Source organism: Grammomys surdaster, unplaced genomic scaffold, assembly GCF_004785775.1.
Source record: "Grammomys surdaster isolate TR1022 unplaced genomic scaffold, NIH_TR_1.0 125216, whole genome shotgun sequence".
NCBI lineage: Eukaryota > Metazoa > Chordata > Mammalia > Rodentia > Muridae > Grammomys > Grammomys surdaster.
This window is the reverse complement of record NW_021620106.1, coordinates 486,386-510,421: the sequence shown is the minus strand read 5'-3', so window position 1 is coordinate 510,421 and position 24,036 is coordinate 486,386. Positions and strand designations below refer to the sequence as shown.

The 24,036-nt window shown below is 39.1% G+C and overlaps 1 protein-coding gene and 1 pseudogene across 1 annotated transcript in view; one reads left to right on the top strand and one right to left on the bottom strand.

Annotated features, from left to right (window-relative positions):
* Smarcc1 (SWI/SNF related, matrix associated, actin dependent regulator of chromatin subfamily c member 1) overlaps window positions 1–24,036 on the top strand; it is a 96,275-nt gene that overhangs the window by 36,873 nt on the left and 35,366 nt on the right. Inside the window, exons 13-22 of the mRNA XM_028785369.1 lie at window positions 880–917; window positions 4,734–4,855; window positions 5,669–5,740; window positions 7,851–7,964; window positions 8,801–8,954; window positions 9,931–10,044; window positions 13,874–13,933; window positions 16,705–16,963; window positions 18,398–18,559; window positions 23,544–23,599. Coding sequence (XP_028641202.1) covers window positions 880–917; window positions 4,734–4,855; window positions 5,669–5,740; window positions 7,851–7,964; window positions 8,801–8,954; window positions 9,931–10,044; window positions 13,874–13,933; window positions 16,705–16,963; window positions 18,398–18,559; window positions 23,544–23,599 — 1,151 coding nt within the window. The remainder of the gene's footprint in view (window positions 1–879; window positions 918–4,733; window positions 4,856–5,668; window positions 5,741–7,850; window positions 7,965–8,800; window positions 8,955–9,930; window positions 10,045–13,873; window positions 13,934–16,704; window positions 16,964–18,397; window positions 18,560–23,543; window positions 23,600–24,036) is intronic.
* On the bottom strand, window positions 11,320–12,050 carry LOC114637178 (annotated as a pseudogene).

Here is a 24,036-nt window from a genome sequence, read left to right as displayed (position 1 = left end):
AAAAAAATGTTGTTCTTGATGAATGTTTTGACTACATGTATTGATATAGACCATGTGTGTGCAGTGTCCATGTTCGTTAGGGAAGGGTTAATGGATGGTTGTGATCCACCATCTGGGTGCTGTGAACTGAACCTAGGCCCTCTGTAATAATACAGAGTTCTTTACTGCAGAGCCATCTCTTTGTTTCCATGATTGCATTTCCTATAGGTCTTTATTTTTTTAAGTTTTTTTTTTTAATTATAATTAAGTACGTTGTTGCTGTCTTCTGATACCCCATAAGAGGGCATCAGATCTCATTGCCAATGGTTGTGAGCCACCATGTGATTGCTGGGATTTGAACTCATAACCTCTGGAAGAGCAGTCAGTGTTCTTAACCACTCACCAGCCCCCTATAGGTCTTTCTTATTCTTCTATAATCAACACTTAAGCCATAGAGCTGCTGCTGTCAGTAGGTATGTACTTTTTGTTGCTGAGTAGCCCAGACTGGCCTCAGACTTGGAATCTTACCAACTCTTCTGTGATGCTGGTGTTAGAGATCTGGGCCACCATGTCTCATTTAGTCCGTAATACTTTAACTCTGCTTTACCCATCCTCAGGAGACTGGTTCTTCATTCAAATGTCTTACAAGAGCTTGTTATTAATAAGATCCCTGTTGTAACACTATTATTCTAACTGTAGAAATTATGAACTTACCTTTTGTTTGGTATGAACTTCTCTCTTCATGCATTTGTATAAAGTGACCATTTCATCATTGTGAATTTGTTTTAGTAATGATCTATTCATTTTCTCTGTCCAGTACCAGATTTGTAAAGTGTAAAGATTCTACATAACTCAAATAGCAGTGGGTGATTATTAAAACAACTTGTTTTGATTTTACAGATGAGCAGGATGAAGAAACAGTTACAACAGGAGGAAAGGTAAAAATTTAATTAGGCCTGAGATGAGAAAAGATTCCTTTAGTAATGTGCACTCAGCAGAAGCAGAATTGTATATGTTCCTATTGGCCTCAAACTGACCTGTGTCCCAGGATGTCTCTGAACTATGGGTCCCCCAGTCTGTCTCTCCTGACTGCTGTCATCGCCTAACTGCTGTTCACTGTACCTGAGGAGCTTATATATGTACTAGGCAAGCTCCTATCCATAACTTACTCCTTGTCTTGTGGTAATATTTCAGTTTCTTGATCAGGCTGCCTGATCTTCTGAGTAGGTTACCCATATGCACACACTACTGTACTTTGTTTTGTTTTTCCCCTAGAATTTCAAAATTGTCCAGTTGGCCTTGGCCTTGAACCTCATAGCTGTCTTTCAGGATGCTAGCTAGTATTGCTGTCATTAGCTACCATATTCAGTTAAAGTTCCTTAATCTAGTTAAATTTCTTTTTGTTTGTTTGTTTGTTTGTTTGTTTTTGAGACAGGGTTTCTCTGTGTAGTCCTGGCTGTCCTGGAACTCACTCTGTAGACCAGGCTGGCCTGGAACTCAAATATCTGCCTGCTTCTGCCTCCCAAGTGCTGGGATTACAGGAGTGTGCCACCACTGCCTGGCAAGTTAAATTTCATACACCCTGATAATATTGTTTTGCTGGGGGTAGGGTAATTTTGTTTTTGTTTTTGGCTTTTTTGGGTAGTTTTTTTTGTTTTTGGTTTGGTTTGAGTGGGGTTTTTTTTGGGGGTGGGGGAGACAATGTTTGTCTAGGTACCCCTGGCTGTTTGTGAACCAGGTTTGTAGACCAGGTTGGCCTTGACCTTCCAGATCTGACTGCCTCTGTCTTGAGTGCTAGGTGTGATATGTGGCACCACCACCTGGTAATACTTGTATTTCTTAGTCAGAAATCTTATTGAAAACAACCTTAGTGTTTTCCAAGATCACCTCATAAGGGTATAATTTTTAGTTCCATATTCTACTGTTGTTACAAAGTAGCAATCATAGTTGATTGCATTGCTGGTGGTGTACCTGTCAGTTGAGATTAGTAGTGTAGCATGCCTGTTCTTGATTTTTGTCACTTTTCTGTTTCTAGTCGTGTAATATAGATTGCAGCTAAGGTCGACTGTTCACCATACTTTTAACCTTTCTCAGGCTTGAGTATATGCTATATTGTGTGCAGTTGCTCATGGAGGCCAGAAGAGTGTGGTTTGACTTGTTGGAGTTTGTTGTGAGCTACCTGACATGGGTGCTGGTCACCAAACCTAGCTTCTCTATAGTATTATGAAGTGCTTTTAACCACTGAGGCCTCTGTCTTTCGCCTCTGCTTTCTAAGTCACTGCTTTCGTTTCATCAGTTCTAGTGTAGAGACCAGTCACTGATCTAGAATAGAGACCAGCATTAGATGACAAGTAGGGCTTTTTTTAAAAAGCAGATGTGATTGATTTCAGTCACACTTGTAGGTTTAGCTGTTGTTATAGTGCTTCAGTACTAGTTTTAATTTTTTTGAGATAGTATTTCACCTTTCATCCCTGGCTAGCCTAGAATTGGTAAGAGTTTTATCTGCTTCTACAAGTACAATGGTTAAATTTTTAAGGAATCATCTTTGTTAATGAATAATTATTTTTCCAGCATTTAAATTCTAGCCAGTGCTTTCTGCTTTTACATCAAATTTCATTCATTTTTAAAAAAGGTTTATTTTTATTTATTTGAGTACACTGTAGCTTTCTTCAGACACAGCAGAAGAGGTATGAGATTCCCATTATAGATGGTTGTGAGCCACCATGTAGTTGCTGGAATTGAACTCAGGACCTCTGGAAGGGCAGCCAGTGCTCTTAACTGCTGAGCCATCTCTCCTGCCCCTCAAATTTCATTCTTTTATTTATTTATTTTTGTTTTTTGAGACAGGGTTTCTCTGTGTAACAACTGAGGTTGTCCTAAGTGTCCTGAAATTCTGTGAACTGGCCTGGCCTGTACCTCACAGAGATCCACCTGCCTCAGCTTTCTGAGTGCTAGAATAAACGGTTTGATACACTGCTGCCTTAAAATTTCACCCATTTAAAAATTGATCTTAATTTACCTTTTGTGTTTGTGGATGCACTTGAACACATGTAGGTTACTTAATGATGTCAGAGGACAAATTGTTACAGTCACTCCTCGGGGTTGAACTCAGGTTTCCAGGCTTAGAGATAGCCGCTTTATTCACTGAGCCTATTCACCAGCCAATAAAAATTCATCTTAAGGGGGCTGGAGAGATGGCTCAGCGGTTAAGAGCACTGACTGCTCTTCCAGAGGTCCTGAGTTCAAATCCCAGCAACCACATGGTGGCTCACAACCATCCATAGTGAGATTGGATGCCCTCTTCTGGTGTGTCCGAAGACAGCTACAGTGTACTCATAATAAAATAAATAAATAAATCTTTTAAAAAAAAAATTCATCTTAAGGAATATACTGACATATCCTGCAACAGATCTTCATGTTAAGTAGTATGACACAGGAAATTTTGGTCAAATAAAGGTTAGCAAATCAGTCTCTGAAAAGAATATAGATTCAAAATATTTCTTAGTAGAAAAACATTTTATACCTTTAAAAATTATAAGTAAGGAACTGGGTGATGACTCAGTTTGTGAAGTAACTGTTACTTAGGCATAAAGCCCTGAGTTCAACCTCAGCACCCACAGCAAAGCCTCGTGAGGACACAGCAGGGACCCGCCGTCCTGTTCTGCATTTGGAGGTGTAGAGATGTTTTAATCCATACAGCTCACTGCTCATCCAGCACAATTAGATCCAGACATTCAGGTTCATTCAAAGACCATATCTCAAGAATAAGCTACACATTGATAAAGGAAGACACTTTATGTCAACTTTGTGCTAAGACATATATCTGCACACATCCACGTAAACATTTACCACATACACAGTATTTATGTACATATGTGTGCATGCACACACGTGCACACACACACTAAAAGTTGATGATTGTCCTAGAATGTACTGTGTAGAACATAGTAACTGAGTTCTACTATGTTGAAATATTATAAAGCTCAGAAATTTCCTCTGCCTTCTGTGTTTTGGGATTAAAGATGTTGTGCTACCATACCAAGCATCTTTAATATTCTTGATTTAAAAAACACACTAATCATGAATATTCAGAAGCTTTAAGGTATTTTCTGAATGTTTGATCTATCTTGTTGGTAATTGCTTGTTAGGTGGCTTAGCTAATGAAATCGGTTGCTCTACAGTTTCCCAAACCCATGTAAAGGTAGAAGGAAAGAACTGGTACCAATTACCTCTGACCTTCACACCTTACACTCCAAGCAATAAGAAAAAAGGAATCTAAGATCACAAGATATCCAAAAAAGAAAATAAAAGGCAACAATTATAAGACACCCTCAAATGTGAATATAATTTATAATGTGTAGTCTGTGATCAGTTTTGCTGAGAAGAGATATCAGTAAAAGAAGTTTCTAAGACAGTTGAACAATTTCATTTGAAACTGTGGTAGGATTCGAACAGGATCTAAGCATGTATACACAGGCTATGGCTATAGTATGTGTGCATGCAGTTGTGTGAGAAAAGTTGGGAGAGTAGGTGTCTTCTACCATGTAGGGACTTGCCATAGTGGACCTAGTTGTCCTTCAACTGGATGTGTAAATAAGGCTGGCCTCAGACTCATAAATCCTCCTTCCTGTGTCTTTTCATGTGCTGAGATTAAAGGTGTTTTCTTAGTCCTTCAGTTTGGATCCACTACCTTTATTTGACCTATATGGTGTATGTGATCTGTTTTCTCTCTGAACACTTGAATTTTTTCATAGGAAGATGAAGATCCCAGCAAAGGTGATCCAAGTCGCTCGGCTGACCCCGGTGAAGACAATGTGACAGAACAGACCAATCACATCATTATTCCCAGCTATGCGTCCTGGTTTGATTATAATTGGTAAGTGGGCTTTTTCCACTCACTTTCTTTCCTTCACATCAGGTGTGCTGTTTTACCAGCCTCCCCAATAAACAACATAGACAGGTATATTTTTAAACATGTTCTTATCATGTTGTTGCCTCGTGTGCTTATTCTTTTTACCATGCAATGGTGCTCAACCTGTGAGTTGTGATCTCTTTGGAGGTTGCATATCAGATGCCCAGGATATCAGATATTTATATTACGGTTGATAATAGTAGTAAAATTACAGTTATGAAGTAACAGTGAAATAATGTTATAGTTAGGGATTACCACAAGATGACAGCCTAATGTTTAGGACTCTGAATCGCTATTTAAATTCTAATGCTTGGCTGACTTCATCGTGTGTTGCTGTGTTCACTAGTCTAATCTTTTGCTATCCAGTTTCCAAAAGTTTTTTCATTTTGAGCCTTTTTTTCCCTAGTGTTATGAAAATGAGTGCTAACATTTATTGTTTTTATTGTCCCCATTAGTTTTTGTTGTTTTGAGACTGGGTCTTGTGCTGTACCCCATGCTAATATCAGGCTTCTGTCAGTCTTGACTGTCTTAGTTGTTGATTTTACAGACTTGAACCAATGTTCCCAGTAGAAGTTTTTTAGTTGGTTAAGAGAATAGAACGCTTCAGTACCTATAAAGCTTTAATGTGTTGTTTCCTCTCATATGTAACGAAAGTTGTCTAGTAACACTAATTTTAGCAACAGACAATTTATTAGTTTCCTTTGAAAAGTGAAGAATGTTTTAGGGTTTTATGCTCTTTCAAAAACAGTCTTAATTTGCTTCCCTCTTTTCTTTCAGTATTCATGTGATTGAACGGCGTGCTCTTCCTGAGTTTTTTAATGGAAAAAACAAATCCAAGACTCCTGAAATGTGAGCCCCGTGTTTTATAAACCTTTTTGTGTTCATAGCATGGATTTGTTGTTTTTGTTTGATGTACAAGTGTTTTGCCTGCATGTGTATGTGAATCACTTGTGCGCAGTGCCTGTGCAGGCCAGAAGAGCACTTGAAGCTGGAGCTGTGGAAGGCTGTCAGCAAACCTGGGCCATCTGCAAGACCAGCAGCAAGTCCTTTTGACTACTGAGCCTCCTCCCCTCTCCTGATTCTTCAAATACAATTCCCACGTGGTTGTTAATGCTTTTTATTTCTTTTAATTTACAAATAGCACCACTCAAATTATTCATTTTTGCACCATCTTAACCTAAAAGTAATTTTTAGGTTTTTTTATTTTTTCTTCCTTAACTTCAGATTATGTATATGTCAATCCTAGCACTTAAATATTGAATGTAGTAAATGGTGTTTACTAGAAGTTTCTCATAGCTTTTAATTATTTCTCTGTGTGTTAGGATTTGCATATATTCTCATATAATGATGTGGCGGGCAATAAGTCTTTATCCTCATGATATTTTTTTTTTTTTTTTTAGTTTTTCGAGACAGGGTTTCTCTGTGGAGCCCTGGCTGTCCTGGAACTCACTCTGTAGACCAGGCTGGCCTGGAACTCAGAAATCCGCCTGCCTCTGCCTCCCAAGTGATGATAAATTATTATAAGCTTGTTATGGGATTATTCAGCTGCATTTGAACTGAGTTAAATTTTCTAAAGCATTTGCTTTTGAATTAGAATTTCAAATATTCTTCTCTTGAGCAAACTCCTTCCAGTTTATCTGTTCTTTGTGACCTATTGTTACATGTATTTTTGAAAATTCGTGTTTGTTTATTTGCCTTTTTATAATAGGGTCTTGGTATGTAGATCAGACTAGCCTAGAACTCACTGTGATCTGCATTCCTGTTTCCTGAGTGCTGGGATCAAAGTGTATATCATCAGGCCTAGACTGTTTCTTGAAACTCACTCTGCGAGTAATCCACAACTGTCCTTTAATGGAACATTAATCTATTTCCGTTGCTTGTGTGTAGTGCCATAATAAGATTGTTCTGTGGTTACCCTGTTTTAGAGGAGAACTGACTTAAATAGTATTCCATGTAAACATATATAGCACATCATACGGAACAATAAATATATTCTGGTTCTATTTTCCCCCATTAATTTGAGACTCTTGTCTTGATATCAGAGATAGTAGTTGCTAATCTTCTAATAATAGCACTGTATTGGAGTCATCTAAATTCAGATTGGACTTTCAAAACCTGGATTGATTTTTTTTTTCATGTTTTTAAATATGTAAGGATTTCGGTAGTCATCTCTTTAAAATTAGACTTTTCTATTTTAGTCTTTTTTATTTTGTAACTGAGTCATTTTTGTCTGTCCATGCTTATTCAGTAGGCTTTTTGCTCTTACAGAGCTGCCCATGTGTGTTTTCAGACCTTTTTGTTTTTGCTAAAAATTGTTGGTAGATGTCATGATCCTTAACACTCTTGAGTTGTAAAACCGATTTGTGGCAGAAATGCTCCAGTATGCTGTAGAATCTGCTGTGACCTGGAGTCAGGGTTTGCCTGTTTCCGTTATGCTCTTGTCTTCCTCTGCGTTGACCTCTGTAGTTGTGGTCTGACTAAGGCACATTGCTGTGTCAGAGCACAGTTCTTTGGTGAGAAGTGAGAGTATTCAGATATCAAGAGCACAGAGCTGAGGTGTTGAGTTTTGGCCAAATCACTGTCCAGCCCTCAGTCCAATACAGCTCTTAAAATGCTTTGTGTGTCAATGTCAGTGTTGAGTAAATGGAAAGATGGACTTAACATATTTTATAGAGTGATTTCGAGTATTAGGTGAGCACACAATATGGTGAACACTGCTTAGCAACAGAGACAAAATGTTCAAGTTACCTTATGCTGTTTCAATGTGCTGTATACTTGTTTTGCATCTTACTGGTTCTGAATTTATTTGAATTGTTGACATTTGGTACGTATCAATGTGTTGCATATTACTGTCTTTTTGGGATGTTGCTATGATTGTCAAGCATTTTTCGTTTTGGCTTTGGTAATGTTTTAACCATAGATGTATATCTATGTTATACATTTTGACATTGTATTTTAGATACTTGGCATATCGAAATTTTATGATTGACACATACCGTCTGAACCCTCAAGAATATTTAACCAGCACTGCTTGTAGGCGAAACCTGACTGGAGATGTGTGTGCTGTGATGAGGTAAAATGTTTGACTTCAGTCCTGTACTATAGGTGCTTAGAGATGCATTGCTGCTTTATAGCTAGCCAATTTTGTATTTAAGGTTTTTGTTATTTCTATTTACCTGGATCCTATGTGCCCAGGGTAAGCTTGAAGTCTGAAGGAGTGCATCAACTCCTGGAGCAGGAACTCGAGGCAGTTAGGAACAGCCTGACGTGACTGCTGGGAGACATAATGGATCTTCCAAAACTTCCTGTCTAACCATTTAACTGGGTGCCCTTATCATACTGGCATGGATTCTGTATTTTTAATACTCATTTTTGTAATCTGTGTTTCATAGATTATATTCTTTATATTTATGGTCAGATTATAAAATGAGAAGGGATTTGGGTGGGAGTATATATACCATCCCAGAACAAAGTTTAAATTTGGATTTCCTTCTCTGTATTGGATAAGAGAATCAGTTCTTTCATTGTGGACCAGAGAGGATTTGTTCTATATTTTTTGTAATAAAAGAACCATTATTTGATGGCCATGGTGGTCTGTGCCTTTAATCCCAGCCCCTGGATGACAGGCAAGTAGAGGTTCGTGCTTTCGAGGACAGCCTGTCCCTTATAGTGAGTTGCCAGACCTACATAGTAGTACCACCTCAAAGATAGAAACAAACACCCACATTCATTATTTGACATTGTTTTCAGGTTGTGTATTCTCCCTAAAACAGTGCCAAGATACTTGGCTGTTTGCAGCCTGCAGAAAACATCTTTTCTTCCTTCTGTTTTGTTTCTTAATTGCACGATTGTGGGTTTATAGATGAAACTGAGTCTCTGGATTATAATTTTAAAGTTTTCATCTTTCAGGGTTCATGCCTTCTTAGAGCAATGGGGTCTTGTTAACTACCAAGTTGATCCAGAAAGTCGTCCCATGGCTATGGGACCTCCTCCCACTCCTCATTTCAATGTGTTAGCTGACACACCCTCTGGGCTTGTACCTCTGCACCTTCGGTCACCTCAGGTAAGTTAGTGGTGACAGCTCTGGAGGCCTGCCTGGTAACTCCTGTCCTAGTGCTGCTTCGTGTACCTCATAGTTTGGGATTGGTTTTCTTTTATTTTTCATTTCTCCTAATGTTATGTAATGTTTAAGGTAATATTGTACTCCAATTCTGAGACCTTCTCCTATGAGATTAGCACATCTATTGTTACTCTTTAACCCTTTGCCATCAGTGTCACTAGGAAGTAAACAGAAAATACAGAAACTTATTAAGTCTGTGTCTGGGAAGTGCATTTTCAAATTCTCATTAATAATTTTACTCATGATTTCAGAAGTAGAAATGTATTGTTTTGAAAACATTACTGTGGTGAAAACTTTACTAATAGGATATTCATACTGTATTTCCTCTTCATTGACAAAAAGAATATATGATTAGTAGAAAAATTGCCTATCTTCTCTGACTTAAAGAGAGCACCAGAAATACTTGGGTGTTTCTTTTTGTTGTTTTTTGTTTTTTGTTTTTTTTTGTTTGTTTGTTTGTTTTTGTTTTTTCGAGACAGGGTTTTTCTGTATAGTCCTGGCTGTCCTGGAACTCACTCTGTAGACCAGGCTGGCCTCGAACTCAGAAATCCACCTGCCTCTGCCTCCCAAGTGCTGGGATTAAAGGCGTGCACCACCACCGCCCGGCAATACTTGGGTTTTTCATGTTGAGTTTATGATTGACAGTTTACTTGTGGAGGTCTACTTACAGTTTTTTTTTTTTTTTTTTTTTCTGTTCTTTGTTTTTGTGGAAACTTGCAGAAAGTGGTTTTTGTTTTGACTCTCCTGGGTCTCACTCTATAGACTAGACTGACCTCAAACTCATTAAGATCCACCTGCCTCTAGATCAAAGGCATGTCCAGCTGATTAAGAAAATCAGCCAATCCAAAGTAATTTTTAAAAACTTGTATGCTTTTGCATTTAAACAGTAAATATAGTCCTTTTGTCATCTGCCTTACAGGTCCCTGCTGCTCAACAGATGTTAAATTTTCCTGAGAAGAACAAGGAAAAACCAATTGATTTGCAGAACTTTGGTCTTAGAACTGACATTTACTCCAAGAAAACACTAGCAAAGGTAAAGACTTTTATAAACCCACGCCGGCCACCTGCTCGCATGTCCTCTTTATTTTATAGCAAATCCAGTCTCTGATAAGCAAGGTTTCTGCTCAGGTCTGGTGGCCTTTCAGCAGTAACTTATATGATTAGCAGATAGATATTTAAATAAGACAGGGTTTTGTGAAGGTAGTACAATTTGAAAAGTAAGTTAAAATATATAGTAAGAATTATGTAATAACCTTGTGAGCATCTGCCATGTTTCAACAAACTATGCAGATTACAAAGCGGGTTGAGCAATAAGAACAAAGTGGGGAAGCATGTCAACAGTCAAGAATTAATTTATATGAGTGGAAGAGAAAAATGTAGAGGAATAAGATTGAAGACTATATAATGGCTAATACTATTCTAGAAGTAATAAAAATATTTACATTTAGAGACTGACAAGGTGGCTTAGCATTTCACAATAGTTGCAACCAAGCCTTGCAACCTGAATTCAGAACCTCAGCAAACATAAAAAAAACAGATGTTATAGCACCTTCTTACAACATGAAGGGAAAAGACAGGAGAATCCCCATAAAGGTAGCAGTTCAATAGCCTGGAGTAAGCCACACAGAGGCACACAGTAAAAAGGACATTGCCAAAACCAAGGTGGAAACTGACGGCCCACACCCAAGGTTGTCCTCTTACCTTACAAATGAACACACGTATAATGCTCTTCACTCAAAAATAGATAAGCACAGTTTTAAAACTATGATAAAAGCAAAACAAGGAAGGTAAAGATGTAAGTAAGAAAAGAAATTGAATTTTAAAGGCATAAAAGCTTGATGTTACAACATTAGGGTTAGAAGTCAAAAGACAAATACTATTATATTGTAAAGTAATAACTGTTTTGGAAAGCTGTATTAAGTCATGCATTGGTTTCAAAATAAGATTTTTTTGTTTTGTTTTATTTTGTTTTTTGTTTTCCAGTTACCTTGGAGTTTATTTAAACTAAAGAAAAGGTCATGTTTTCATGCAATACATACTTGGTTCTTTAAATAACAATTGTGACAAACAGCAGAAAGAATTAGAGAATGCTGCACTTGTGATCCATACAAAACATCAACATCTTGGGTTGTACATAATTAAGAAACATCTCAGTTTTCGAAATACTGTAATAGCCAATATATAGAGGCATGCCTTTATAAGGGCATAGGAATGCAATTTAGAAAAGGAAAAAAAAATCACACGGGAACTAGTCAATTTCTTTAAAATCACTGAGCAAGAAAAGCAACATTGAACTTCCATACTGATTTTATGCAGCTTCCATACAGTACCTTGACTTAAATCCGAGAGCAAAGTTAAGACTCTCCTCCTCTATTTTTGGTAAACAATTGCATGGTAAACTTAAATGACTTTCCCTCTGGGTTTTACCTGGGAGTGGCCTTTTTAATATTTTAAATAAATATTTAAATATTTTAAATAAAGAGGGCAGGTTTGGCACTTTTATACTGATGTCACCAATGTTAATATTTCTTGGGATCTCAGGAAGATTCATATTCTTTACAGCTGATACAGCACGGGCTGGAGCTCCCGCTAAGCCAGCCTCAGATTTCTCCAGTTTATTTTGTGCATCAATTTGTGTGACGAGCTCATTCATGTTGGTCTCCAGTACCATTCCCCCATCACCATTTCTGCAAGAATATTATGAACTTTGTCTACGTGGAATAGTAAATCCAGTTCACAGACATTTTCAAAACATTTGTCTAATGTTTCCACAAATACTTGAATTAGATCTAAAATGACAAGTTCACTTTCTGAGGAATCTACACAGAAGACAAAATATAATGTTGCATAATGTCTGTAAATGAGTTTGTTGTCAGATCCTCCAATTAATAATCCTCCTTCTAGGAAATTACAAACATTCTCATCTCGCTTAGATACCAAATGGGTGATTTGCTGTTGCGTATCTTCACTATAAGGCTGGTAGAACTTGGAGAGCCGCGGCTTCCCATGGTTGTTGAAGATGACAATGGCCTTGATCATGGCTGGGCCGGGCCATGGGTGGGTGCTGGGGCCAGGGCGGAGGCGGGCGCACGAGCCTCGCCTCCAGGAGCTTGTTGTTGCTGCTTCCCCACCCGCCCCCTCCGGCACGCACACGCGCACCAATAAGATGTTTTTAGATGTTAAAAAGTGTAAATTTCCACTAGCAAATGCCAAACACCACACAAAATTTCTCGGGATGAAAAGCTCAGATAGACTTCCTGTGAGTCAGCAATGGCTCACAGCAGTTCCGTAGTCTCTGAACTACCCAGAACAGGTAAGTTGTCTCCTTCTCAGGCCCCTGCTCGAGGCATGTTCCCTCATAGTCTGGCTACTCCCTTCATCTGGGCTCCCTTACACTGGACCATTGCGACTGCTCCCGTGTTGGGTAGCTTTCATGCCAGCCTTACTCAAGTATCCTTTTATTCATTTAACTTTAAATATTTAGCATTTTATGTGTAAGAGAGGTTTGCCTGGATGTATGTCTTTGTACTTTGTATTACACACTTTCATCATGCCTACAGAGACCAGAAGAGGATTTTGGATGCTCTGGAACTGAAGTTAGAAGACGGTTGTGAGCTATCATGTGGGTGCTGGCACTGAAGCTGTGTCCTCCAGAGTGCTCTTACTGTTGGGCCGTCTTCCAGCCCTTTATTTTACATGCCTAAGTGTTGCACAGCTTTGCACTCTGTTTCTGTGGTTGCTGTGGAGCCCAGAAGAGGTCATCAGGTCATATCAGATCAAAGTGGAGTTACAAACACTTCAAAGCTACTGTGTGTAAGAGTATCCAGGGTTCTTAGCCCCACCAGCCAAATACGAAAGTATTTTATAATCAAAATCGATGAATAAGGTGTACATGAATAAAATGCAGAACATTTTTCCCCCTCTGTGCAGTGATACTCCATTGATCTTTCCACAAAATAAAAGTAGTAACATGGGGCTGGAGAGATGACTCAGTGGTTAAGAGCACTGACTGCTATTCCAGAGGTCCTGAGTTCAATTCCCAGCAACCACAGCCCAATGCTCTAAGTCTTAACACAACTTTTTAAAGAAATATAATTAGCTCAAAGATTATAAATATGTTCAGTAATATTCAATGATAGAAACATATTAGCTCATATATGGTGACCAACACTTGTACCTAGCGTCCTTGGTCATAAAAACAAAAATACAGAACAACTATAGAATTGTGTGTAAAATTAACAACATGTAATAAATTTTTGGTTTGGTTTTGTTAAAACTTTGGTTTCTTCAATCAATAGAATAGTTATCCATTCCCAGAACTTGTCATGCATACTCCAGCTTGTCATCCCAGCACTTAGCAGGCTGATTATCCTGAGTTTGAGACTAGCAAAGTGAGGTCTGTTCTCAAAAACACCAAGAAACAAAGATGGTTCAGCAGGCGAGCGTATTTACCTTAAATTTTCTCAGTGATTTTTAGAAGTCATTGTTCTCCACCATGTAGCTCTGGAGAATCAAACTCAGGCTGTCAGACCTGCAAGGGAGCCTTCACCCTCTCAGCCATCTGGCTGGTTCATAGGCTGTTTTTGCATAATTATGAATGATTAATCTTATTGATGGATTTTAAAATTATATATCTATCTTACAAAGTTGAAATAAGGTGTAAGTGGTTACTATGTCTGATGAAAACAAGATGTTGACACATGTCAAACCTTCTGTTGATGTTGAAGTTTTTGAGTTTTTAGTTATTGGGGGGCTCCTTGCTGGTCCAGATAAAACAGTTCTGTGAGCATAAAGAAATCCTGCCTGAGCCCCATCTGCATACATTTGTGCCTAGTAAGTAATTTCTGACCTTGTTTCCTTAGAGTAAAGGTGCTAGTGCTGGAAGGGAGTGGACAGAGCAGGAGACTCTCCTCCTCCTAGAGGTAAGCTGACCAGTGGTAGTTACCTGACTCGCAGCTCAGGCATGTATGTTTCTTCTTGCTCTATTTTGTTCATTCCCTCTCAATTGAAAACTCTTGAGGAGTTTTGTTACTATTAAGCTTTTTTAGTTCAGCCTTTTTGTATTGGTGTTAAGCGGGTGGCTCTTTCTGTGATCCCACCTCACAATCTGAACTCTTGACTAGCTATATCTGTCATATCTATGACAAATTTAACTACAGTTTGCCCTGAGGATGCTGAAGAGACCTGCTATATCTGTAAACAGTAGTGCATTTTCTTTTCTATGCTGGGGTTGCCTATTCTCTCAGGCAGGAGGCAGGGATTATCAACATGTTTATGTTGATTCCTTACCTAAGAAGAAATATGGCTCAGCAGCATTGTGTACTATTAACACCATCCATAAAAGCAGTTTTTGTCGAGCAAACACTAGCTTAGACAGCAGGTTTCTGGGTATACACCCTTTATTCCCAGCAAGAAGATTGCAAGTCCTTTGCCTTCCATGATTAGATAGGACAACTTAAAAACCTTCAAAGAAAAAAGCATCATGCATGCATGTATACACCCACACAGTACCATTTTATGGTGTTGCACACCTGTAGTCCCAACATTCAAGAGGCCGGACCTGCTGGGCAGTGGTGGCACATGCCTTTAATCCCAGCACGTGGGAGGCAGAGGCAGGTGGATCTCTGCGAGTTTGAGACCAGCCTGGTCTACAGATTGAGTTTCAGGACAGCCTGGGCTACACAGAGAAACCCTGTCTCGAAAAACTAAAAAAAGGGGGGGTGGCGGACCACTTAGACTACATAGGATGCTTTGCCTTAGAACCCGAAGCAAGTTTCCGTCTGTCCTTTCATATTTGCACCTTGGCCTTCAGTGTACAGTGAGAATCTTGTTCTTCCAGCCTTTAGAACTGTTAGAAAACCCGTTTCTGTGATGTAGGCCATCAGGTAACAGCACACTTTTGACTAGAAGGGCTGGTGGCAGGACTCTCAGTAATCCATCCCTTCTGCCTGAGAAAGAGGAAGTGTGGTTGCTTTGATTATATATTGATGAGATGTGAAATCAATGAAGGTAGGAGAGAGAACCTGTTTAACTTAAACATTTACCAGATTTGTAAATAGGTAAGGAAAAGCTTTACCTAGGACACACAAAGTCCTGTTTCTAATCCCAGATCCCCCCCCGCCCCCCAGAAAAAAAAAGCATGGTAGAAAATCATGCCAACAGATAAAAATAACATTAGCAAGCCCTAAAAGTTTAAGACAAGTTATTTCTGTCATTATATTTATATTTTCTTAATATATATTTTCTATTTTTAACCATAAAAATTTATATTTTGTTGTTGTTTTGAAGGTTTTTCGGGATTTTTACCAAAAGTCTAAATTTTATGACTCAATCTGTCCTCAATCTTTTATTACTAGTCTCACTTTTTATTAAAAATATACTGTCTTGGGCTGGAGAGATAGCTCAGTGGTTAAGAGCACTGACTGTTCTTCCAAAGGTCCTGAGTTCAATTCCCAGCAACCACATGGTGGCTCACAACCATCTGTAATGAGATCTGATGCCCTCTTCTGGTGTGTCGGAAGACAGCAATGGTTTACTCATGTACATAAAATAATTCTTTTTTTAAAAAAAGTATACTGTCTTATAGATCTTGGCGTGTTTGTATGAGTATGTGGTGTCTGTGGGGGCGGGGCAGGACAGTATTGGAGTCTGTTCTCTCCCAGCATTGTGCTACTAAACAGTGACCTCATCTCTCAGCCTTCTTACTTGCCAAATCCTTGTTGATAAATTATGCTTCAACTCAGCAGAATGGATGATAGAATGCCATCTAGTGAAGTGACTATGTTTGTCTCTTTCTTTCCTTTCATTCTTTCTATCTTTGCTTCTCTCACTTTGATTTTCTTTGCATCATGTTGGCCTTACACATATTTTACTCAATTTTTATTTCATTTTAATACCGTTCCAGATATTTTTCTAATTTAAAACTGTTCATTGCTATTAGAGAAATGTAAGTGTTGTTTTTGTTTTCTGTTACACTCTTAGCCCATAATTTGATATTTAGTGGTAATCAACTACCACCTAGAGTAGGTTCTTTGAAAGTTTTTGTGTAAACAATATTTTTTTAAATTTATTTATTTTATATATATGAGTACACTGTAGCTATCTTCAGATACATCAGAAGAGGGCATTGGATTCCATTACACATGGTTGTGAGCCACCATGTGGTTGCTGGGAATTAAACTCAGGACCTCTAAAAGAGCAAGTCAGTTCTCTTAACTGCTGAGCCATCTCTTCAGCCCTAAAAAACAGTTTTATAATGTGCAAGTATTTTATTAATTTTTTGTTACCTGATTGACAACTTAGTATAAGGACAACTGTCAGATTATCTTTTTATTTTAGTACAAATAATCATTTTGAAATAGAATCTTGTCCTCTCTGTTATCTTCAAAACTTCAGTCTCATTTTACCGAAAGCTGGTGGCAAAAGGCATGTGCCACCACGACTAGATCACTACCTAAAATTTTTTTAGAAATAGTACTGGCAGAATCTTAGCAAGCCTGGTTTTGCATGCCTTTTATTTATTATCACACACTCCAGCCTGTGAACCAGGATGGGTAGAAGTTTAAGACCAGTCTATATCACATAGTGGGACCCTGTCACACAGAAGGGAAAGAAGCACCAGCTTCATTTTTCTTCTTTCCTGTATTACTCCTTTGTTATTTAATATTAATGATCTGTTTCTGTCTTCACTTAGGCTCTGGAGATGTACAAGGATGATTGGAATAAAGTCTCGGAGCATGTTGGAAGCCGTACTCAGGACGAGTGCATCCTCCACTTTCTGAGGCTTCCCATTGAGGACCCATACCTTGAAAATTCAGATGCTTCTCTTGGGCCGCTAGCTTATCAGCCTGTCCCGTTCAGCCAGTCGGGAAACCCCGTGATGAGTACTGTTGCCTTTTTAGCGTCTGTTGTTGACCCTCGTGTAGCATCTGCTGCAGCAAAAGCAGCTTTGGGTATGTACTTCCTGTGGAGGCTCCCTCTCACACAGGAGGTCACCACAGTCTGACCTCATACTGAAATTTTATTAGCCATGAACTCAAGATTTGCCTCAGGTATATGAAGTGTATGCTATGAAAGCATGAGGACCTGTGTTTGCATCTCCAAAGCCCATGTAGAAGCTGGAAGTTCCAGTGTATGCTTACAGTAAGCATCTGTACTGGGAGACAAAACTAGATCGCCTCCCTAGTCATCCTGTCAGAGATGAGATGCAGGGAGAACTGATAGAATCTATGTTGATATCAACCTGATGTCTGTACATTGAGCCAGCAGACTTACACCCAGACACGATCTTACTCCCGCATATACATACAAATGATTTTATCAGCTGTGTTAATACACATTTCTCTTTTATAACTCACAAAAAAAGCCCTAAGGATTATGTGCTTCATAGAAATTAATGTATGAAAATACAATTTGTAAGAACATTGGTTTTTCTTTTACTTGTTAAAGTCGTGTGTGTGTGTGTGTGTGTGTGTGTGTGTGTGTGTGTGTGTGTGTGTGTGTTTAATCATTTACCTTACCATGATATCTCTCTAAAGGTCAGAGGATTAGCAGTGGGGAGGGTGAGCTCTCTCCTACTATGTCTGTCTCATGAATTGGATTGTCAGCCTGGCCATAAGTATCCACTCTGGCTTAGCCACGTGGCTGGCCTATAGAGTATTTGTGGAGTTGGAAGAGCAGCTGGACATACACCTATGAAGTCGTACCTTTTGGAAGGAAGAGGCAAAAGAACCATGAGTTTGAGGTTCAGCTTGGACTATAGTGGATCTTGTCTCAACCAACATATATACAAACATTGTTTTCATTCATGTATAAAGGAAAATAACTCTTTTGTGGCATTACGATATTGGTAGACCTGTAGAATGGAAGCTGCTTAATATTTTTGCAATGTACTAATTTCACCAGACATCTTATTATGTTATATAGGATTTATTTTTTGTTTTTTGAGGCAGGGTTTCTCTGTGTAGCCCTGGCTGTCCTGGAAATCACTGTAGACCAGGCTGGCCTCGAACTCAGAAATCCGTCTGCCTCTGCCTCCCAAGTGCTGGAATTAAAGGCGTGCTCCACCACTGCCCAGCAGGATTTTTATTTTTAAGGTTGTTTGATCCTTGGTGTTTTTATAGCCTTGCCATCAGATTGGTAAAATTAGGACTGAAATTTTTGTTGTTACTAATAGATCATTAAACATCTTTTTAAAGTATAATGATAAAGGTACTACAGTGTTTTGGATAAAAACCCAGAGAAGTGATTGGATTGATTCATTTTTGATTTTGACCCAATGACCTCACTGAAACCAAACTCATGCTGTTGTGCCTGATAATCTAAGTCATACATAGGAGCAAATATCTATGCAAAATTAAGATGTTATCTTTGTGATCTTGAATCAGAGGAGTTTTCTCGAGTCCGAGAAGAAGTGCCCCTGGAATTGGTTGAAGCACATGTCAAAAAAGTACAGGAAGCTGCAAGAGCATCTGGGAAAGTCGACCCCACCTATGGCCTGGAGAGCAGCTGCATTGCAGGCACAGGACCTGACGAGCCAGAGAAGCTCGGTGAGTCACTGCCGCATGCAGCATTTGGTTCATAGATGTGTATGTTTCCTGTCAATGTGCAATATTACGGAGTTTGCTTACATATAAGCAATCAAAATAATCAATATAGTATGCCTCTTAATTTTAGTATACAGTATTTTTCTCCTTGTATTCTTATGGGGTAGACAAGGGCGGCCATGGTGCAGAGAATGCAAGAGCTAAAAAGGCCTTTAGTCAGACTTAGTGGTAGCCTCTCCTGGCTGAGCCATCTTACTAGTTACAATCCTTTTTGAAGGACATGACTTTCATCAAAAGGAAGGAATGAGCGTGCAGTCAGCGGGCAGTGAAGGTCTGGTCTTTCAGGCGTCTTATTGTAAAGCCTGTTTATGTTCTTGGTCTCAGTATTTACTATTTACAGCTTTAATCCTTAGAGAATCTTTAGCATGTTGTGTTTTGACACACAGGATGATCAGGAAAACTGTCAATTACCAGATTGTTCACTGAGCTCTTCAACAGTCTTGTGTAAATCTGAGTCTGTCTTTATGTTGACAAGGGGCCAACTGGATCCATTCAAGAGGATCAAGGACTAGTTTCCATACTAGGTCTGGTGTTCTCACTGTTAGTGCCAGCACTCAAGGCAGAGGCATGTTAGATCTTTGTGAGCTTGATGCCAGCCCAGTCTAAATGTCTTCCAGATAGTTTGTAATTGACCCTGTAGCCATTAAGGACTGGGTAAGATTTAAGTGACTTTATGATTATTCTTACTTTGTGCAAGGGAGGTAGTGCAGTTTTATTATTTAAAATATAATTGCCTTTTTAGGTCTGTTGTGGCAAATTAGGTACTTTTTTTCCTTGATAAATATATACATACCTCTTGCTATGAAGTATTTATCAAGTAAGGTGACAAGTAGAACTATAGGTAGTTTACAGATGGCATGCAGAGGGGGTTCTTAGTAGATAACCACAGAGCTGATTGAAATGATGACTGATACCTCATTACTTATTCAGAACTTATTTTATAAGACATTTTTGTGTTACAAGCATTTGAGTCTTTCTGATCTAACTTTTACAGTTCCTTCAGCCCCTTAGAAAATGATTTCTGATTCTCTTCCCATCCTGATTTTGCTAGCCACGTTATTTTTAGAATGACATTAGCAACTGTTTCCCAGTTTATGCATTGTCCCATCTTGTTTAAGTAAATTCTGAAAATTCATTACAGTGTGGCTTGGTGGCATGTATCTGTGATCCCAGCACTTAGGAGACTGAGGCACAGACCTCTTGAGTTCCAGCCCAGCCTGGTCTACATAGTGGGACCCTGTCTCAAAGCTCAAAATTCTTATACATTCCAATTATTTTCTTAACTCTGCATATGTGGGTCATCCTACAATATAAGCCAAAGGATTTTCAGCCTTCTGCTCTATCAACACCATCAAAATGGTAACGGAAAGGAGTCTGCATCCGCTCTATCTAGTATTGATTGTTTAGGAGCTACAGAGATGTCCCTGTGATTAAGAATACTAGGTTGTGCCGGGCGGTGGTGGCGCACGCCTTTAAACCCAGCACTTGGGAGGCAAAGGCAGATGGATTTCTGAGTTCGAGGCCAGCCTGGTCTACAGAGTGAGTTCCAGGACAGCCAGGGCTACACAGAGAAACCCTGTCTCGAAAAACCAAAAGTAAAGAATACTAGGTTGCCTTTCAGAGGACCAGGGCATGATTTTCAGCACTTATGTGGATGCTCACAGCTGTTCATAACTCAGTTCCAGGGGTCAGATCCCCTCATCTCTACTCCAGGGCCACTGCATAGCACACATGAGGCACAGGCATGTGCAGGCAAAACGTGCATACACGTGAAATGAAATGAAATTGAGCACTTGCTACATGGAGGGAGGGAGGGAGGGAGGGAGGGAGGGGGGGAGGGAGGGAGGGAGGGAGGGAGGGAGGCAAGAAGAGAAAGAAAGATCAATAAATAGGGTGGAAGTAACAATTCAAACCAAACAGAAACTGTTTTCATAGCATTAAGAGATAAATACATACATATAATTAAAATATTTTTAGACATTATATAAGTAGATACTAAGCCATTTAGCTTAGAATTATAGCCAATTTTGAAAAGTTGATGTCAAATTTGTCTTGCCTTACCATAGATAATATGAATGTGTGATACGTTCAGAATGTGCAAATAGATTATAAAATTGTGGGTAATTTTTTCATGGTGATACATATTTGTTAACCCATGATGGTTGGAGTTTTCACTTAAAAACCTGTATTACTATATTTTCTATTTTGCATTTTTCCGATCTTATCATAGTATGTGTTCTTAAGTGTTGAGACAGGTCTCATTATGTGGACCATCCTGGCCTTGGAGTCACAGATCCACCTGGCTCTGGCTCTGCTTCTGGAGTGCTGTTAATAAAGGTGTAGGCTAGCACCCGACGCCAGAAACTCCATTTTAACATCTGAACTAAGATCAGAGCATTTCTGATGATTCTTTTCCTCCCTTTTCATCTCACCTTCTACTCTTACTAATAAAAATCCTATCCTTTAATGATGTTCTATATACTTTTAAAATTATTTTCATGAAATAAATGCAGTTAAACAACATATGTTAAGTATGATTTTGCTGGGTTCTAGATGTAAAATATGAAATATTTGGACGCCTGAGAATTTTTTTCTGCTCAGTATTTTGTTTTCCAATTTATCCATGTATTATAGGCTCCAAGTAGCTGTTTAATCCACTCTGTAAAATATGTTCTGTGTGATTACAATCCAGTTTAGGTACTCATTCTTCGGTTTTTCGAGACAGGGTTTCTCTGTGTAGCCTGGGCTGTCCTGGAACTCACTCTGTAGACCAGGCTGGCCTCGACGTCAGAGATCTGCCTGCCTCTGCCTCCCAAGTTCTGGGACTAAAGGCGTGTGCCACGCGCCACCACTGCCCGGCTTAGGTACTCATTCTTAATGGACAGCTTGGTTCAGTGCTTTTTGTTTCTTACTTAAAGCATCTATGTACATACAGGCTTCCATGATTCATAGAGTTCTGATACATTTTCTTTTTTTTTAAAGATTGTTATTTATTTATTTTATGTATATGAGTACTCTATCTTTTGTACACCTTTGTGCCAGAAGAGGGCATCAGATCACATTATAGATGGTTGTGAGCCACCAAGTGGTTTCTAGGAATTGAACTCAGGACCTCTTGATGAGCAGCCAGTGCTCCTAACCATTGAGCCATCTCTCCAGCGCCCCCATACAGATTCTTAACTACAGTGTAGCTAGGCATATAGTTGGACTAGCTGACTTATCAAGACTATGGACCCACATCACTAGCCTTACTCTTCATGTTATCTTTTTTTTTTTTTTTAAGATTTATTTATTTTATTTATGAGTACACTGTAGCTGTCTTCAGATACACCAGAAGAGGGCATCGAATCTCATTACAGAGGGTTGTAAGCCACCATGTGGTTGCTGGGATTTGAACTCAGGACCTCTGGAAGAGCAGTCAGTGCTCTTAACCACTGAGCCATCTCTCCAGCCCCTGATGTTATCTTTTTAATCAGATTTGTTCTTCATATCTGGAACACTGACATTCTCCAACCTTGCACATTCTTTCTCATTTGAATATTTAGGTCCTATGGCAGCATTTTAGGATATGTAGTTTTCCCCAAAGCTTGTGTGTCAGTTTTTACTTGGACTAGCAGCCTGTCATTCAGCACTACCTGGTGTGAGAGGCCCTGCTTGACTGTGAGTAGGAAATGTCACTTGTGTGCGCTTCCCTAGTCTAGGCCTCACTTAAGTGTACTCTCTCCTCTTTCTGGGCCAGTCCGTGAAAGAGCTCAGTTTGACTTCTCAGATTCCTTGTGTTCTCATTTCTGCTTATCTTCCATATGAATGCTTTATTAGCTGTTTGTGTGTGGTTTCTCCCATTTTGTTACTTATGCTTTTTGGTTTTTTATTTTTTTGTGTTTTTTGTTTTGTTTTTGTTTTCAAGACAGGGTTTCTCTGTGTAGTCCTGGCTGTCCTGGAACTCACTCTGTAGACTGGCTACTTTTTGTTTTTTTTTTTTGAGAAAAGATTTTAAACCCACTATATTTTTTTCTCCTCTTTTTCATGCTTCCCTACTCATTTGCACTTCTGTGGCCGAGGCAGGTCACACCCTGTGTGCTGTGGCAGACTAGTTGACTTTTGCTCTCACTGACCAGAGTTAGGTCCTCTTATGGTTTGAGCAAATGGAGAACTAAGCAATGTTTCTACAATGCCTGATCGATTATGTGCTCTTTAAATATCTGTTAGATAAAATGAGTTAACATTTACTCCTTAACATTTCTATTATTATATACAGAAAATATATACAAAAAATCCATGTGAGCCAGGCAGTGGTGGCGCATGCCTTTAGTCCCAGAACTTGGGAGGCAGAGGCAGGCGGATTTCTGGGTTCGAGGCCAGCCTGGTCTACAGAGTGAGTTCCAGGACAGCCAGGACTACACAGAGAAACCCTGTCTCAAGAAACCAAAAAGTAAAGAGAGAGAGAGAGAGAGAGAGAGAGAGAGAGAGAGAGAGAGAGAGAGACAGAGAGAGACAGAGAGAGACAGAGAGAGACAGAGAGAGACAGAGAGAGACAGAGAGAGACAGAGACACAGACACTCACAGACAGACAGACAGACAGACAATCCGTGTTGGCATAGTGCATTTCCTCAAGTGAAAATCATTATGATAACAGCGCTGGATCAAGAAAAAAATAGTACCATGATTCCAGCCCTAACTGTTGACCCTGGTATCTCACCTACCTACCTTCCTTACTTGACCACTGCCCTGCTTTGGACAGCATTTGTTTTGACAGTATTACTGTCACGCACTTTTCACTTACTTGTAAACCATGTGCTATTTATATCCAGCTTCTTTTGCAGCCAAGTTACTGATTAGTAGTTATACCAAACAGAAAAATATTTCAGTTGCTCTAATACACTGATTTTTACCTATTTCCATATTATTTTTATTTTTCCATGTGTAGAAGGGTCTGAAGAAGAGAAGATGGAAACAGATCCTGATGGTCAGCAGCCTGAAAAGGTAAAGGCTACTCAGATGTCTCGTCACCAAAAGCAATATAGTACCTTCTCCACGTGCTGGTTTTCAGATTTTATGATACGTCAAGTCACCTTCAGGGGACTACCAGTGGCTTTTCCTTAAGTTACAGTCTAGCAGAGCATAGTGTGCACTGCAGCCACTGATTCTTCACCTGTTCCCTCCACAGCCCATCCTTGTCTTTTGTGCCCTGTTCAGGCACAATTGGGAGTATGAATACAAAAGTTGGTTTTTGTGAAATGAATTGTAGGACTTGGAGTTTATATTTGTTCCAGAATACTAAATGATTTCCTAGGAGAGTTAACTGTCAATAGAAGAATACTTAGTAAATAATTGATGATAAGCTGACATTTGAGGTAGGTATTAAAGAGCAAAAAAACTGTAACAACTGAGTTGGAGAATCTGGAATCAATGTGTAAATA